Source organism: Pimephales promelas, chromosome 7 (genome assembly GCF_988280905.1).
Source record: "Pimephales promelas chromosome 7, fPimPro1.hap1.1, whole genome shotgun sequence".
NCBI lineage: Eukaryota > Metazoa > Chordata > Actinopteri > Cypriniformes > Leuciscidae > Pimephales > Pimephales promelas.
In genome coordinates, this window is record NC_142775.1 from 13,816,845 (window position 1) to 13,834,380 (window position 17,536).

The following is a 17,536-nucleotide window of genomic DNA, read 5'->3' on the forward strand; positions in this document are numbered from 1 at the left end:
TATAGAGTTTAATCAAACACAAAAAGCAAAATTATACATCCATCAAGTTAATATTCAAACTTGCCGAAAGTTTGTGGGGTCGATGATGACACTGTTTTAAGAATAGACTAGAATGAAGTGAAGAGTAAAGGCGATTTATTGGTTGATGTATTTATTGGTTAATGCAGCAGCAGGTCGTTCACAAGTTAATAGAATAAATGTATTTGTCATATTAAATTAAAACCTGACGTTTTAATTTTGCCCTGCTGCTGCACGGGGGTTTGATTGACAGGTGGCCTGGCCAATCATAACGCCAAATAAGCAACTTTGTCCGACAACAAAGCTGTCAGTAACGTCGGTGGATATGAACTTGAAAACGGTGTTGTTTAAATTACTTAAATGACAATATTTGAAAGTTGAGACTTTGTTTCATATCATCAGTAAGCTGCTCTGAACTCTCTCTCGTAATCACTCGGTGTAACGTTAGTCTTTGCCCCGCGATGTATTTTTTCACTGCGTGAGTGCATGAGAACATGATGTGCGTGACTCGTGAGACCCGCCTGGCTCGTGGCTCGTCACATACTAAAAAAGGCGGGTCTTTGCGAACGTCTCTATTAATGATAATGATTCCATGATAATGCATGGAATATAACAAGGGAAAGTGCCACTAAATAACAGGGCTAATTTGTGGGGGACGTTGCGTGGTAAGGCTTTGGTAATCAGACGGCTTGCAGTATCTGCTCCACAGCCAATCACGGGCCCCCTCCTTGCTTGGGCCCCGGGGCTTTAGCCCCGCCTAGCCCTATGGTTAATGCGGCCGTGTCACAGCGAGGCAGCTTCCTACATTTTAGAACTCGGGCATTAACTTATGCAAATGTAATGAATTATTATTATTACTATTTCATAGAGAAGGGCCTGTAAAATGAAAATAGCTGATTCACATGCCCAGATTTTCATTATCCACCTGTTTTATTGAAGAGTTCCATCAAAAACACAAGGAACAAAGCACAGAGGAAGATCCAGTGTGTTTGTGGATTTGTAGACGAGTGTTTGGGACGTGTGTAACTGTGTGTGTGTTTGTACAAGTGTCCGCTTCTCTGTATCTCAGCGGGGAGGCCCTATTTATGATGAATACATGATGAAGAAGATTTCTCCAACTGAAGAGAGCTTCCCAAAGGAGAGCAGGACTCGTAAGAAACATGAAAGCAGTTGGAAACACGTCTCTCTCTCTCTCTCTCTCTCTCTCTCTCTCTCTCTCTCTCTCTCTCTCTCTCTCTCTCTCTCTCTCTCTCTCTCTCTTCCTCACACTCTTTACCTTTCTCACTCTCTTGCTGGAGGGCTCTCTAAGTCAGTGAGGCATGCATGTCAGGCTGTCACATCTATATGCATGTGGCCACAGTCTGACAGAATGTCTTCACTGGAAAGGTGTTATTTCTGCTCTGTGACCCCCAGCTTGAAGACTTTGACAGATCCAGAGGTGCCTGCTATGTGTATTTCTTTACAGAGGGTTTTTAAATTGAATGCGTTTACTCCATTTGAATGAATTCAGTGTACATTTATACACTTGACATGAAGAAGGTTATCTAGCTTCAGTTGCATGGTCAGTATGACTCCCAGTAAACCCCAAAGCCTGACTTGCATTGAACGAAAATTTCACAGACGCAGTCAAATATGTTTCTCCACCAGTATTTGAAGATTTGGGTAAATGCCTGTGGTTCTTCCGGCACTGCCTTCAGCTCAAGGCAAGCCCTCTGTGAATCATCTCTCAAGAGAGATGGACAGAAGAGGCTGACCTGATTTAACCTCTGCCTGGTCTCAGGGCTTGAGGTAGCATGGGGACATAGAACTGTGAAAAATTAGCAATATTTTCTGAGAAAAAAAAATAATTTGCAGCCTTTTGATGATGATATCTGATAGTTTTCTCCAAATTTATTTATTTTCTCTGAAGATAGTTTTTTCAGCCAAACAGCCAGTGTTAAGTAGATTTAGACTGTTTATTGCAAAAAGCAAAAAACATAGTACAAATATAGTTTTCCACATTATTTTTGTTAAATGAAGATTTGAATAATGTAAATATATATATATATATATATATATATATACGAAAAGAGTGTTGTTTGAAATTTTCTTCTAGAATGATTATTTTTATATATTTTTTTGGATTTTTTTTAATATTTTTTTTATTTTTTTATTTTTTATTTATATTTTTATATAGTAATTTCACTTAAATGACAATGTGAAATTACTGAACTTAAATATACAAGCTTGATAAAAATTATCATTCAGAAAATTTCAAATGGCACTTAGAGGCTTCTGCATTAACATATATATATATATATATATATATATATATATATATATATATACATACATACAGACATGCATGTATATTTAAGAAAAAAAATATTTATATATAAAATATTCATATTTATATATAATATAAATTATATAAAATATATATACCGTATAAATGTCGAACAGCATTTATTTGATTTAGAATTATTTTGTAATGTTATAAATGTCTGGTAGCACTTTAAAATAAGTTTCATTATCTAATGTTAGCTAAGGTATATAAAATGACATGAACTAACAATGGTGACTTGTGAACAATGGTGAACAATGGTGAACAAAATACATTTGTTACAGCATTTATTAATATTTGTTAGTGTTAGTTAATGAAAATTCAGCTGTCCATTGTTTGTTCATGTTAGTTCACAGTGCATTAATTAGTTAAGAATGTATACTAACTAAGATTAGCAAATGCTGAAGAAGTATTGTTCATTCTTAATTCATGCTTAATTCATGTTTCCAAATGTCTTTACTTTCACTTTTGATCAATTTAATGCATCCTTTCTGAATAAAAGCATACATGTCTTTAAAAAAAATGTCCTTCATATGCTATATGCACTGATATTATAACAAATACTATACAGTATGTATATATATATATATATATATATATATATATATATATATATATATATATGCGCACCCGAAATTTAAAGCATGAATTTTGAGTTAAGACACAAAGAGATCAAGCCTTATGATAATGTTGGCGTAGATCAAACTCGCTGGTGTCGGCAGATGTATTACTCGGACTCATTTGCAGCAGTTCCCTTTGTGATTGTTGCGTGCAATTCATTTGTGGGGCAGTATTACTCTCCTGATGTTTGTCTGGAGCTGACAAGTGTTCTCTGGGACCTCGTTAGCACTATTAGCATGATGAAGTCTCGCCTCCACACGTAAAAAAATAAACAGATTACAACACAGACAGGCAAGTGGCCCACTCTCAACGCACTGCAGACACACTCTCTTAGACTTCCCATCGCACAGTTTTGTCATTAAGGCAATTAGTGTCAGCAGACACCATGCTAACGACACCTCACTGAGGCACTTCCTCTAATCTGCCTCCACAACATTAGACCAAATAACCCAGGCTGCAGAAAATGCAAACGCTGAAGCGTTTAACCCAATTTCAGCTCAGAAATGATCGATTTCTAAGAGTGAAAATCATGAAATTTCAGGCACATTTTGCATTAATAATAAACAGTCTGGCAACAATGTCAGCAGAGCTCAAACTAATGTCAAATTTAGATGATTTATGATTTATTGATGGCGTTTCTCTCTCCTCCAGTAAACCATCACTGGAGGCAAATGTCTTAATCAAATGGCTGCATTAATATTTACTAGTCTCTTCCGGTAGACATGCTAATGAGTGTGGAATTCGAATGTTTGAATCCGAAATTGTAACGAAGCACAACAAAGCAGGCCTGGGATGATAACCACAAGTTGTGGCCTAGAGATATAAACTCTCAGCAGAAATAATATTTATATTAGTCTACACAAGACCGCTATTGCTCAAACATGTCCCTCTCAAAGTAATGAATTAGTTTGAAGGCTATCAAATATCAGTTATTACTTGAAATATGCACCATCCAAGCTTTGCATTGTTAAAACAATTGGAGTAATTTATGTTCTTCCTGTCCTTGAATAAGAATAAGAAAGAAAGTTTTTTTTTTTCTCTCCTCATGGCCCGTTTGTCTATTCCTGGCATATGCACAGGATTGTTTTCCCTTCAATAAATTATTCATTTTTGAATCCATTATTAAAATTCCTCCTTGATCTATAGCTATCAGCTCTTCAATCTGCATTAAATAAATGGAAATAGATGCAGGGTATGAGAATATAGTCAGGCATTATATGGTGGTCATGTTTTTCAAAGAACACATTGACTGTATGCACTGATCACCCATTACTGATCACTCATTAATGACTTTAATAAGCTTCTAAGAGGTTTTTTTTTTTTTTCATGCTGCAATGAAAGTAATGCATTTCTCTAGGTGGCACCACTTATGTCTACTATGTTGGCTGATCATTTGGCTCATTGAATGTGTCATCTTGTGTTTTCCAGGTTTTTTAAACATTCAGTCCTGGCCAGAAAACATGACTGATTTGAGTGTCTTCTCCAATCTGGCAACCATCGGAGGCAGGTCTCTCTACAGGTAAGATGCAGGGCTTACTCTTTGTTGCCATCTCTAGAAAAAGTCCACCTACCTCCACAAGTGCACCTGTGAAACTCATTTTTCCAAATCAGGCATTTGGTATTACAACGTCAAAAATAACGCAGAGGTAGCCTTATCAAAACAAAAGAATTATATTTTGAGCAGTGAACTTTGAAAAAAAAAAAACCTGAATTCCAAATGATTATTCATTTTTTATTGATTATTTATACTGTAAATGGTATAAAAACTAGGGCTGTCAAACGATCAATCGCGATTAATCGCATCCAAAATAAAAGTTTGTGTTTACATAATATATGTGGGTGCACTGTGCATAATATATATATATATATATATATATACACACATGCATGTATATTTAAGAAAAAAAATATTATTTATATATAAAATATTTATATTTATATATAATTTTAATTATATTTAAATCTATATACAGTATATACATGAAAATATTTCTTAAATATATACAAGCATGTGTGTGTATTTATATATATATATATATATATATATATATATATATATATATATATATATACAGTATATATATATATATATATATATATATATATATATATATAATTATACACAGTGCACCCACATATATTATGCAAACACAAACTTTTATTTTGGATGCGATTAATCGATTAATCATTTGACAGCCCTAGTATTTATATTTATAAAACATTTATACACAGTGCACCCACATATATTATGTAAACACAAACTTGTATTTTGGATGCGATTAATCGCGATTAATCGTTTGACAGCCCTAATAAAAACTAAATGTTTGTATTATATAAAGCAAACCATGAAAGTCAATTAAATAACTTTGCAGTGGTTCTCTAATCTTACCTTAAAAATAATTGGAATACAGCATGTAATTACTTGCAAAATCATTCATTATAATTCGCTACAGAGTTGTTTTCCACTCACAAAATGCAAAGCCTTTGTGATGTGCTGTGCCTTTATCGTCCATGTTAAAGAGGTGCTTAATGAATGTTTATTTAAAAGAGATATTTCTTTATAGTTTCTATTAATCGTGGCATTTACTCATCTCATGATAATCTGCAATATTATCATTTGATGAATAACTAGCCTGTAAGCCTAATAGATTTATAGCTGTTGAAATTGCATTCAGCACTAATTGTGTGACTACTTTTCCATTATCTCCTGGTTTACATCATTTAGTCGTTTTAGTGAATTGGACTAAAACAACGCAGACAGCATGTGCAAATGCGTAATTCACTCTTAGTGAATCCCCTCTTTCGTGTTTTCTAAAGAGGCCGAGTCTTTCTTGCCAAGAGTTTAAAGAGTACAAATGAAAAGCTCTATTCACACAGTGCAACACCCATTTGCTTAGAGTTAAAGAGTCTGGAGAGGCAGAAAGAGAGCAAGAGCACAGTTTTAACATTCGCGGGTCATTTGTTGAAAGCTCTACCACTGTAGCAATTACCGTTTGTCACATGATGTGCTCTGTGTCTGACACTGGCTTTTTGCCTGAAACACAGAGGAAAAAGTAGAGAGAAAGAGGAATAACAGAGGAGATGTCTCGGCGAGATGAGAGCGATGTCAGTGTCTAAGTGCACCTGCACGTTCTGACTCTCAAAGGCCCTTTGATGTGCTCTCCAGCACGCCTGCCCGTGATTAAAAACACTGTTGTGATTACGTCTCAGCATTAACCCATCTCATCTCATGTGAAGTGGGAGATCCTCTGCGATGCTAGGTGGGGACGCAAGCTAAACACTTGCTTTAGAAAGGCAAAAGCATCTCTCACACTGACAAATCACTCGTGCCCTTTGTTCATGAAGCCATCATTTCAGTTTTTTGAGTCAGATCTCATTCTTTTGTTTCATTCTTACTCATTCTGATCTGATCAAAAGTCTCCAGGCTAAAGAAAGTCTGGTCATCTTAGTTGTTTTTGATTGTTTAAAATTGTTGCTGTCAATTTAATGTGTTCCTTCAAAACAGTGAAAATTAATTTTATTAATATATACTCACCTACAGGATTATTAGGAACACCTGTTCAATTTCTCATTAATTCAATTATCCAATCAACCAATCACATTACAGTTGCTTAAATGCATTTAGGGGTGTGGTCCTGGTCAAGACAATCTCTTGAACTCCAAACTGAATATCAGAATGGGAAAGAAAGGTAATTTAAGTAATTTCGAGCGTGGCATGGTTGTTGGTGCCAGACGGGCCAGTCTGAGTATTTCACAATCTGCTCAGTTACTGGGATTTTCACGCAAAACCATTTCTAGGGTTTACAAAGAATGGTGTGAAAAGGGGAAAACATCCAGTATGAGGCAGTCCTGTGGGCGGAAATGCCTTTTTGATGCTAGAGGTCAGAGACTGATTCAAGCTGATAGAAGAGCAACTTTGACAACCGAGGTACGCAGAAAAGCATTGTGAAGCCACAAGATGTACAACCTGGATGGGCTACAACTGCATAAGACCCCACCGGGTACCACTTATCTCCACTACAAATAGGGAAAAAAGGCTACAATTTTCAAGAGCTCACTAAAATTGGACAGTTGAAGACTGGAAAAATATTGCCTCGATTTCCGTTGAGACATTCAGATGGTAGATGTAAGGTGGTCAGATGTAATTTGACGTAAACTGAATGCAAACATGGATCCATCATGCCTTGTTACCACTGTGCAGGCTGGTGGTGGTGGTGGTGTAATGGTGTGGGGGGTGTTTTCTTGTCAAACTTTAGGCCCCTTATAGTGCCAATTGGGCATCGTTTAAATGCCACAACCATGTCCATCCCTTTATGGCCACCATGTACCCATCCTCTGATGGCTCCTTCCAGCAGGATAATGCACCATGTCACAAAGCTCAAATCATTTCAAATTGGTTTCTTGAACATGACAATGAGTTCACGGTACTAAAATGGCCCCCACAGTCACCAGATCTCAACCCAATAGAGCATCTTTGGGATGTGGTGGAACGGGAGCTTCATGTCCTGGATGTACATCCCACAAATCTCCATCAACTGCAAGATGCTATCCTATCAATATGGGCCAACATTTCTAAAGGATGCTTTCAGCACCTTGTTCAATCAATGCCACGTAGAATTAAGGCAGTTCTGAAGGTGAAAGGAGGTCAAACACAGTATTAGTATGGTGTTCCTAATAATCCTTTTGATGAGTAGATAGATAGATAGATAGATAGATAGATAGATAGATAGATAGATAGATAGATAGATAGATAGATAGATAGATAGATAGATAGATAGATAGATAGATAGATAGATAGATAGATAGATAGATAGATAGATAGATAGATAGAGTGTCAACAGTAACCTTTTGTCCCCTTGTGCTTTCTCATGTGTTTAGTGGCATCTCTCTTCTGGTGCTGAAGCAGCAGTGGATTTCATCACTTCAGCTGCAGTCACTTAATGAGATCAGTGCTGGAAACGTGTACGTCACCAACAACAGTCAACTCTGCTATTACAACACGGTCAACTGGACACGACTCTTCCGCACTAACGCCCAGAAGTCCCTGATCCGCAACAACCGCGACCCCAAGGAGTGCAGTGAGTCCATCTGTTTTTTTCATTCATTTTTAGGATAAATTAGTCATATCCTAGAATTGCCAGATTTTAGACATCATAAACAGTTCTTCACAACATCTACCCAACAATCAGCAGCAAAAATCTTAAGGCTAGGATGGTTCTCAGGCTTCCAACTGCTGGTTGTTCTGGTTCACCCGAACCACAGCCAGAGATCACGACGCCTCACGCTGAGCTCGCTGACTTTGAGGCAGTAAATTCGGTCACTTTGGAAGGTGCTGGTGCGGCTCCCTCATACCTGTCGTTCTGGCCGGGTCACTGCACCTCACCGAGCCTAGCAGGGGCCATGAGGACCCGGGTTCCTCCGCAGATGGAGGGGGTCAGGAGATGTCAGACGATCAGAGTCTCACTCTGCTGTGAAATACGAGTACTGATGCAAACCCCCTACTATGTGCTCCCTTTTTACCCTTTAAAATCACCCTTAGATCCAACATAGAGTTCTTTGAGGTTGTTGTTTTTGTGTGTGTGTGTGTGTGGAAGACTTGAAGATGTTACTGTGAGAAAAGACCCCAAATGCCTCTGTTTTTTTTTTTTTAGAATTATCCATTCTCTGCAAATGTTAAGTTGCTTCATGAACAATCACAGGGAATTAATTGCAGGGAAGACCCTGCAACAATTTATGACATTTCAGATTATTTATTTATTTTCTTTCTAGGAGAAGCTGTAATCACCAAAGGGAATTTACTTTCACCTCTGTCTTTAAGAATTCTCTCTTTTCTTGCTGCTGAGTGATGTTTATGAAAAACAGCTAAAAAGCTGTTTTTGCCCTTCTTTTCCATTGCACAGGATGTTGTGATGCAACAGCAATCATTAATGTCTCGCGGCAACCGTAGCCTTTTGTTGGGCTTCGCGATCCCCCTGGCTCTTACACATCTCCCTGGAAACCAACCTAGCACTGCTTTTGACGTCAACTCAACCCAAATTGAGTGTTTTCAACCAGGTTAAAACTTTGAAGTTGGCATCTTTTTGATCCATCTGCCACAAATGTAGAGCTGAAAAGGCTTCTCTCTGCCGTTCCTCGTGCTGTTGGATACCTGCGTTAAGCATCAAGTTGGTCCTTGACCTAGAACCTGAACTTGAACATATATATATATACATTTTGGAGGTTTGCATTATTTTCAAATTGAAAATTAGAAGAAAAAAGAAAAACTCTTACATAATATATTATGTAATAAATATGATATGTTTGCTCATTTTTAAAGGGGTCATGAACTGGCTTTTTAAATGTTATTATATTGTTGTCTGAGGTCCACTTATGACATTCGCTTGGTTTTCGCATTCAAAAACATCAAAATGAATAAGTAATAGGCTATTTTGTACCCTAGTTTTGAGTCTAGCTGAAAAACGCTTGGTTTTTATGGGCGTCTCGCACTGAGTGGATAACCGTTGCATATTATAATGAGTTTCGACTCACCCGTCGATGCACTTGGGGGAAATTGTTTTGAAAACGTCCAATGTTGTAAAATGGCAACCGGAATGATTCGCCCATACATGTTCGACCCAGAGTCCGTGTGTTGCACAATTCCTGAGATCCAATGTAGACGGCACAGCACCGTTCTTTACTCTTAATCGGTCTGCAAATCCAGTCTTGTTTACAAAGCAATCCTCAGTGAAATGAAGCGAACAGACGGACAAAGTTTTACCTCATCAGCTGGAACGTCATTAAAAATAAAGTTTAACCATGCAGTCCTATTGGAATCGAGAGGAAGCTTATGCAGCGACTGTTTTCTTCCACAACCAGCAACTGCACAATATTTTGCATTGCTCGGTAGAACGATCCGGTTTGTCATCACGAGGTAGGCATCTATGTTATTTAGCTATGCGTGTAATGCGAAAATCGGTGGGCGGGGCTAAACCAGCCGTGTTGAAGTAGGTGTTGATCTTGTTCTGTGGGGGTGGGATTTTATCCTCTTTAACGTCATAGTTCCCCACTTTGAAAAACGAATCGTTTGCTGAGCCTGGTATCAATAAAAGCTTTTACTGGACTAACAAGGACGTTTTCAGTTCTGAAACTTACAGGATATTTTTTATAATATGATGACCTCTTAGAAAAGCTCAAGGAAAATTTGATTTCTCAGTTCATCACCCCTTTAATACACATTAGTTAACATCCATATTTTAACTGTGGTTTCGAATCTTTTGACCCCGATATACTGTAACACTTCAGTGATATTATTCTCATCATTAGTTTCAGAAGTTTGTCTGTTGAGGAGGACGTCTGTGAGACTTGCTGAAGTGGTGTCAGCAGTATTTTAAAACACTCTCCCAGCTGCTGCAAAATCCAGTGCCTCGGTGGGTGGGCGCCCGGACCATTCTGTCCTCATTTCAAATTAAAATGCGGCAGTTCCTATACAGCCAGCTTCGTACAAGCCTAATGCATCCATGACCGGACGAGTAACACTTTTCACAGATGGCGTGTGCATTGTGTTCAGTCAGGGTTTGACAAAGGATCTCTTCCAAGTTCCATCTATCAACTGAACGTTTCCTTGGGGTGGATTGACAGCATCATTTGGAGAATGTGCAATAGATTGACATGCCGATATGGACAGAAATTAGTTTTTCATTGTAACCTCTGGAAACAGGTGACATTTTATTAGAAAACGTCAACTAGAGAAGTCACTTGCACAATTAGCACTACATTATAATTTTGGCAAATGTAAAATTCAGCATTTTTATTCTAAAAATATATCTGTGTATCATCTATTGCAGCCCGTTCTCATCCCAAGGCGTCATCTACTGTAACTGACGCTTCTAACTGATCATTCGTCAACATCTGACGCACATGGCACCCTTTAGCGTCAATATGAGACGCACCTCCTAGTGGTCTAACCCTAACCCTATCCGCGTCATCTAACTGACACTAAATGTTGCCATGTGCGTCGGATTTAGACGCATGGTCAAAAGTGTCAGTTAGATGACACCCTAGGATGAGAATGCGTTGTCTATTGCCATACATATATATATATATATATATATATATGCATTTATTTAATCCAAAATACAGTAAAAACAAAAGTAATATTTTATTATTATTACAATTTAAAATAACTTTTTTTAAAAAAAAAATAACTGTCCTGTTGGTTCTTTAGATTTAAAAATCTAATTTATTCTTATAATGTCAAAGTTTTTAGCAGCCAGTCTTTAGTGGCACATTATAGTTCTGACTTCAATTACCCGGATGAGCCTGTGTTATCTGTTTTTACCAGTTGTTATCAGGGTTGTTATCTGCTGGATGGCGCGATTGACCAATTATAATAAAGTATTCCACAGAGCCGTGTAATAAAATAATATAATACATGTTTTATTATCATTTATTTAAATAAGACTTTCAGTGGTAGGACAGATGAAAGATGATAGGAAACAATGGGGAAGTGAGTTCTTTACTGGCAGGAGTGCTCTTGTGTTAACGATTAACATATCTTTTGCAGTTTTGGATCGTATGGTATGTGACCCGCTGTGCTCTGATGCTGGATGCTGGGGTCCAGGGCCCGACCAGTGCCTGTCCTGTCGGTTCTTTAGCAGGGCACGCACCTGTGTTGAATCCTGCAACCTGCACGAAGGGTAAGTTATTAAACGCCACTCTCAATGCTACTGATAAATATTAACATGTAATATAGATATGTATATAAAACTCCACAAAACTATATTTGTACAGGACTTGTTTTACTACATAAATCTACAAATCTCAAGAATCATAGGTTTGCTCAAGCTTTGTTGTTGGATTATTTGCATACACTTTGTGGCACAGTTTATTAATGTTAGCTTGTAGAAGATGTGTCTTCCTAAGGTTGAACAATAGCTATTTGTTCTACAGGGATTTTCACAAAGATTCATGTCTACATCCTCTAGACAAACAATAATAAAACAGCAGAGCAGCATGTCCCCTGGCTTTGGAGAGCAGGTTGCAATGATGAAATGTAAGCTTGGTTGAGCTGGAAAATAAATAACAGTGTTTGGGTGAGCTCTACCTCATATGACGTCTACATCAAATACGGCAGTGTGTGGAGCACCATGACAGAATAAAGAACTAAGTAAAGCCTAGGTTTTGTTTTCACACAGGCACAAAGATTTAAGGTAGATAAACAGACACACAGACACATATGAGTGTTTCCATGGGCACTTTTGACCCTGTGTACTTGAAGAAAAGAAACTCTCTTGAAACACACTTTTCAAACTCACTAGTTTATCCTTTCCATGCAATAAAAATGTTATAAGATCATTTTTTTTAATTAATTGATGGTTTAATGATATTAATAAAAGATTTAACAATTTAATAATATATGACTTAGTCTACTGTATGTTTTATAGTGTGGATATGTGACAAATAATAAAATGTCAACTTTAAAGGGATAGTTCATCCAAAAAATAAAAAATAGACTTCTTGAAAAACTTAAAATGTTTTTTGTTTTTTTGGGGGGTTTTTTGGAAAAAAAATTCTTAGTGATTAAACTTTTACTAATTAGTTACACTATTTTCAGTTTTGTTCTGGACCACATTGACTTTCTTTGTATGGGCACACACACAAAAATAAACTTTTGTGAAGAAAAGTCATATGAGTCTGGAAGGACATGCATGGCAAGAACAAACAAATTTGGATGCACTACCCTTTTAAAAGAATTTTAAAAGTAGGAAAAATAGATTAAGGTGTTAGAAAATATTTTCCAAGACAAATGGTCTTCATTTAACAAATAATAATAATAATAATAATAATAATAAATCGATTTAATAAAAACACAAATACTGTACATATACTGTGTTTGGCTAGTCTCACATTGAAGTAGAGTGGGTGGATATGTAGGGCATATGAAATTGTAATGTGTGCCAGAACACTCCAGAAAAACATATTGTGTGTAGTAAATCTGTGTATTTTCTTGTCCTGTCTTGTTTCTTGTGCAGCCAGTAATAGGTAGACAATTGCTAAGTCTTTAATTGGATAGTTGAAAGACACTCTGCTAACTATAAGTAACTTTGCAACTACATGTCAACTACTAGTCATTAGAGTATTAGTAGACTCTTAGTATCTACTTAATATTTGATAACACTTTATGGTCCTCCACTGATTATAAGTAACTTTGCAACTACATTTCAACTTATTCTAATCCTAACCTTACAGTCTACTAATATCTAATGAGAGTTAGTTGACATGTAGTTGCTAATTAATGAGTGTTAGTTGACATGTAGTTGCAAATTAAGTTACTTATAGTTAGTAGAATGTCTAAAGTGAACTGTCGAAATAAAGAGTGACATTTTATTTATTTGATTTGTGTTATTTCGTGGTACCCTGTGTCTTTATCTCATCATAAACTCCTAAACAACTGAAAAATGAATAATTTGGTTTGCCATGGCATTAGAAAGTCCTTTGTTGTGTTATGGATGATGTTCTCGTTATGTTGCTTAACTAACTTAACCAGCCAGGCTTCCTTTGTAAACCGCCTTTCCAATACCAAACCAGCACAAAAAATCATTTGATAGTGAGTGTCTGTCTGATTCCACAAAAAAATAGTTTTGACTTTACCTCTGGAAAGATGAATTGGTATGTAAAATGGGTCATTTATGTAGAAGTAATGTGAAATTATTTTTGAATTTGGAGCTGTCTAGACTGAGAAATCCAGAAAAAAAAATATTTTTGGCTTATGTGGATGAAAGACAACAACTCCCAGAATGCACTTGGTTCCCTGCCCTAGGAGGCCACGCCTACCGTTAACAGAGCGCAGTAGTTAAACAACAAGTCTAGGCTACTAGTGAGTCTCCATGATGAATCTGCCCGAAAATGTGTTTCGAGATCGCCCAAAATGTCCGGGATTCGGCTTTTGCGTTCTACAGTCGCCATTCATTAGATTAGATTGAAACAAAAGCTGTGCATGTAAACAATGAATGGCGACTGCAGAAAGCAAAAGCTGAATCCTGGACATCGAGGATGGTAACACCTACTACTCAGCTTTTTCCACAGAACAAGAGCCTGCTAGCTTAGCTTCCAAACAAGATGGCCGACACTGTTGTGTACATTCTGATCCCAGTGAGTGAGATCCCCTCTATGGGCGGGTCGCAACAGCCTCTACTACTGACTAGTCTTTAGCCTACAAAATTTATGTATTTTTTGTCTAAAAAATCCTCAGATGACGCAAAAATCATAATTTTGCATCATCTAAGGATTGACAAAAAATGCACAAATCTCTCGCCTCAGGGGGATATGAGGCTGGAAAGCATGGTATTTTGAAAATGCTACAGGTTTTCTACTAACACAAAGCTAATGCTAAATCCTGAAGTATCCCTTTAAGCTCCTTCTCTTGGTTAACACATCTGGAATAAGTACAATAAAGGTGTTAATCAGTGCAGTGAACAGAGTAAATTACAGATTGGTTTCGAGTCCCCTCTTTATTTGTTGTGTGCTTACGAACTGCTCAAAGGGAAAGATGAATATCAGCTTTTGATTGATTTGACTGAGTGAAGCAGCTCAATTTAATTTCTCCCTTGCCCAGAGGTAAAACGAGGCAATAAACAAACAACATCCATTTTCACATCCTAAAACGACAGTCATTTGCCATTTTGAGACGGCCCGTCGTCCTTTGAGTGTTTAGTACTAGGACTATCATGGATGGGTGCACTGTATTTTATGTGAATGCCACATCCATGTTGGTTTTGCATTGATAGTGAATCAGCACCAGGGCTCGTGCACCCTGCGATCGTCCCACATGATTCTTTTGCCTTGCAGACTGGCCGGCTCTAGGCCCAAGCTGCTCACCAGGCCCTATGTGGTCGAGAAACGGGAGGCAGGTTTGGAGAGGTACGGCACGGACACGGATGCATCACTGTCTCGCACTGTCACGTCCACCTACTCACCCGTCCCACACGAGTCACCCAGTGCTCCGCTATCTTTGCTGTTTGTGTGTGTGTGTGTGTGCTTTGATTTGCAAGGTGATCTCAATGTTTTCTCTGTCTCTCCTCTGGTTGTCGACCTCTGCGGTCTCAATCGTTGTTCACACAAGATGATTCACTCAGTATTAGGGAACAGACAGCTAAAAAATGAAAATACCTACTGTGAGCTCTGAATTAAAGATTTTGAAGATGATTAGGACCGTTTTTGTTGTTTGGTTTGCTGGACGCAAGCAGAACGTTTTGTGCTTTTTTAAGGCTGGTATTGACATTCATTTCAGATGATTGTTTAACAGGTGGCTAGTGATAAATACAGATATCAGAAGACAGTCTAAAAGGCTTTCGGGTTCGGTTTTCAGTGTCTGACACTATTAGGGAGAGAGGAAATGTCATTTATTTATTTATTGAAAGAAATGAATACTTCTCTTCACCGATGATACATTCAATTGATCGAATATGACAGTGAAGGCTTTTGTAATGTTACAAAATTATATTTCACATGCTGTTCTTTTGAAATTTCTATTAATCAAAAGAATCCTAAAAACAAATTGCCAACTGTTGACGATACACTCTAAAAAATGCTGGGCTGTTTTAACTCAATTTGGGGTAAAATATGGACAAACCCAGCCATTGGGTTAAAAATGTAATTTAAAAATGTAACCCAATGGCTGGGTTTGTCCATATTTTACCCAAAATTGGGTTAAAACAGCCCGTAACCATAATAAATGTTTCTTGAGCTTCAAATCAGAATATTTATTTAATATAATGTGACACTAAAGAGTGGAGTAATGACGGCTGAAAAGTCAGCTTTACGTCAGAGGATCAATTATACGTTATAAAATATATTAAAATAGAAAACAGATTTAAATTTTAGTAAAATTTCAAAATAATATTACTGTTTTACTGTATTTTTGATTAAATAAATGCAGCATTGGTGAGCATAAGAAACTTGTGTAAAATGCCTGTACTGTAAATCCCACACCTGCAGTTGTTTATGAATCTGCAAAATTCAGCCAAGTCATATTTCACATTAGACATGAAATGGAGATACAGAAACAAACATGTTTTGCATTTTTCTAGTACACTCTAAGAAAAAAAAAAGGTCACTAGGGCTGTACCTTTTCAAAAGGTAAACTTTTGTCTATTTTAGGTGCTAATATGTACAATTTTAGGTGTTAATATGTACATTTTAGGTGCTAATATGTACACTTTAGGCAGTAGCGGTTCTAGGCACAGGCGAACCGGGCAGTCGCCCGGGGCGGCATCTCTTCATGTCACATGGGGGCGGCACGAGCAGTTAAAAAAAAATCCTCTGTCCCGCGAAGGTTTTCTATTTTTTATCATTTCAATTCAATTATTGGCAATGGCGCCCCTGCTTGCGGAGAAGGTGCCGTGCACAGAAGCGATGTCAAGGGGGTCTCTTGATTAGTTCACGTATCGCGTCTTTTGCACGCTTGAGGTCGTTATTTCAAATAGGCGATTAGGCGCACGAATTTTACTATTAATAATAAAAGATCAGCTACTGTGCATTATAAATGTCAGGAATGTATCTTTATTGACTCATTCTTTTTATAGAGATGATTGAATGCTGAAATATGAGGTTTATAATTTTTTTAAATCTTTTGTGTTAACCTTTTTTTTAAGTGTAGTGGGTAAGATTAAACAAATCTTTAATGTTATTAACTTGGTGAATTGATTTCATTGTGTATTAGGCTTTTTGAACAAGATTCTGTGTATGTGATCATGTTGGTCACTATATTCATGAAATGAAAATAATTTACATAATGATCAACTTTATGTGTTTTTACAGTAGCCTATAATATGCAAAGTACAATTTTCTATTTTCTAAATAATCTCTGATTCTGTCCTTTTCTCTGACATTTTAAGAGTGACATAGGGCTACAAAAGCTATTTTAGGTCTATAACAGTTTGGATAGTTGTTAATATGATATCTGTTCAAAATTATTTAAGAGATAAGTATTGTGTTACTAAATAGGCCTAAGTGTCTCTCTGACGCTTTTACTTTTAAAAACTCCATTTCGTGACAAAGTATACTTTAACTAGTCATAACTAAAAGTGTGCCATGCACATAATTCAAGGCAATAACCAATGCACTAATGGTTACTTCCTCCCTTTAAAGTTAGATTAATCTAGCAAAATAACTGGATTCTAAAAACTGTGTTTTTCAAATGAACGAAATGTGATTTTAATTTTGGGGTGTTTTTTTTTTTTTTTTTTCGAAGGGGGGTCGAAGGGGTCTCGCCCTGGGTGTAATTGAAAGTAGAACCGCCACTGACTTTAGGTGTTAATATGTAAATTTTTTGGTGCTATTAAGTATATTTTAGGTGTTAATTGTCCATTTTAGGTGCTAATAAGTATATTTTAGGTGTTCATATGTCCATTTTAGGTGCTAATAAGTACATTTTAGGTGTTAATATGTACATTTTAGGTCCTAATATGTTCATTTTAGGTGCTAATATGTCCATGTCCTATTATGTACATTTTAGGTGCTAATATGTCCATTGTAGGTCCTAATATGTACATTTTAAGTGTTAATATATACATTTCAGGAGCTAATATGTACATT

At 36.8% G+C, this 17,536-nt stretch overlaps 1 protein-coding gene across 2 annotated transcripts in view; it reads left to right on the plus strand.

Moving 5' to 3' along the window:
• Positions 1–17,536, plus strand: part of erbb4b (erb-b2 receptor tyrosine kinase 4b) — a 470,418-nt gene that overhangs the window by 362,189 nt on the left and 90,693 nt on the right. The window contains exons 11-14 of one of the 2 annotated variants that reach the window (XM_089133085.1): positions 4,391–4,481; positions 7,841–8,040; positions 11,505–11,637; positions 14,789–14,860. In XM_089133085.1, the coding sequence (XP_088989211.1) occupies positions 4,391–4,481; positions 7,841–8,040; positions 11,505–11,637; positions 14,789–14,860 (496 nt within the window). The remainder of the gene's footprint in view (positions 1–4,390; positions 4,482–7,840; positions 8,041–11,504; positions 11,638–14,788; positions 14,861–17,536) is intronic. The other variant, XM_089133086.1, reaches the window with a different exon arrangement.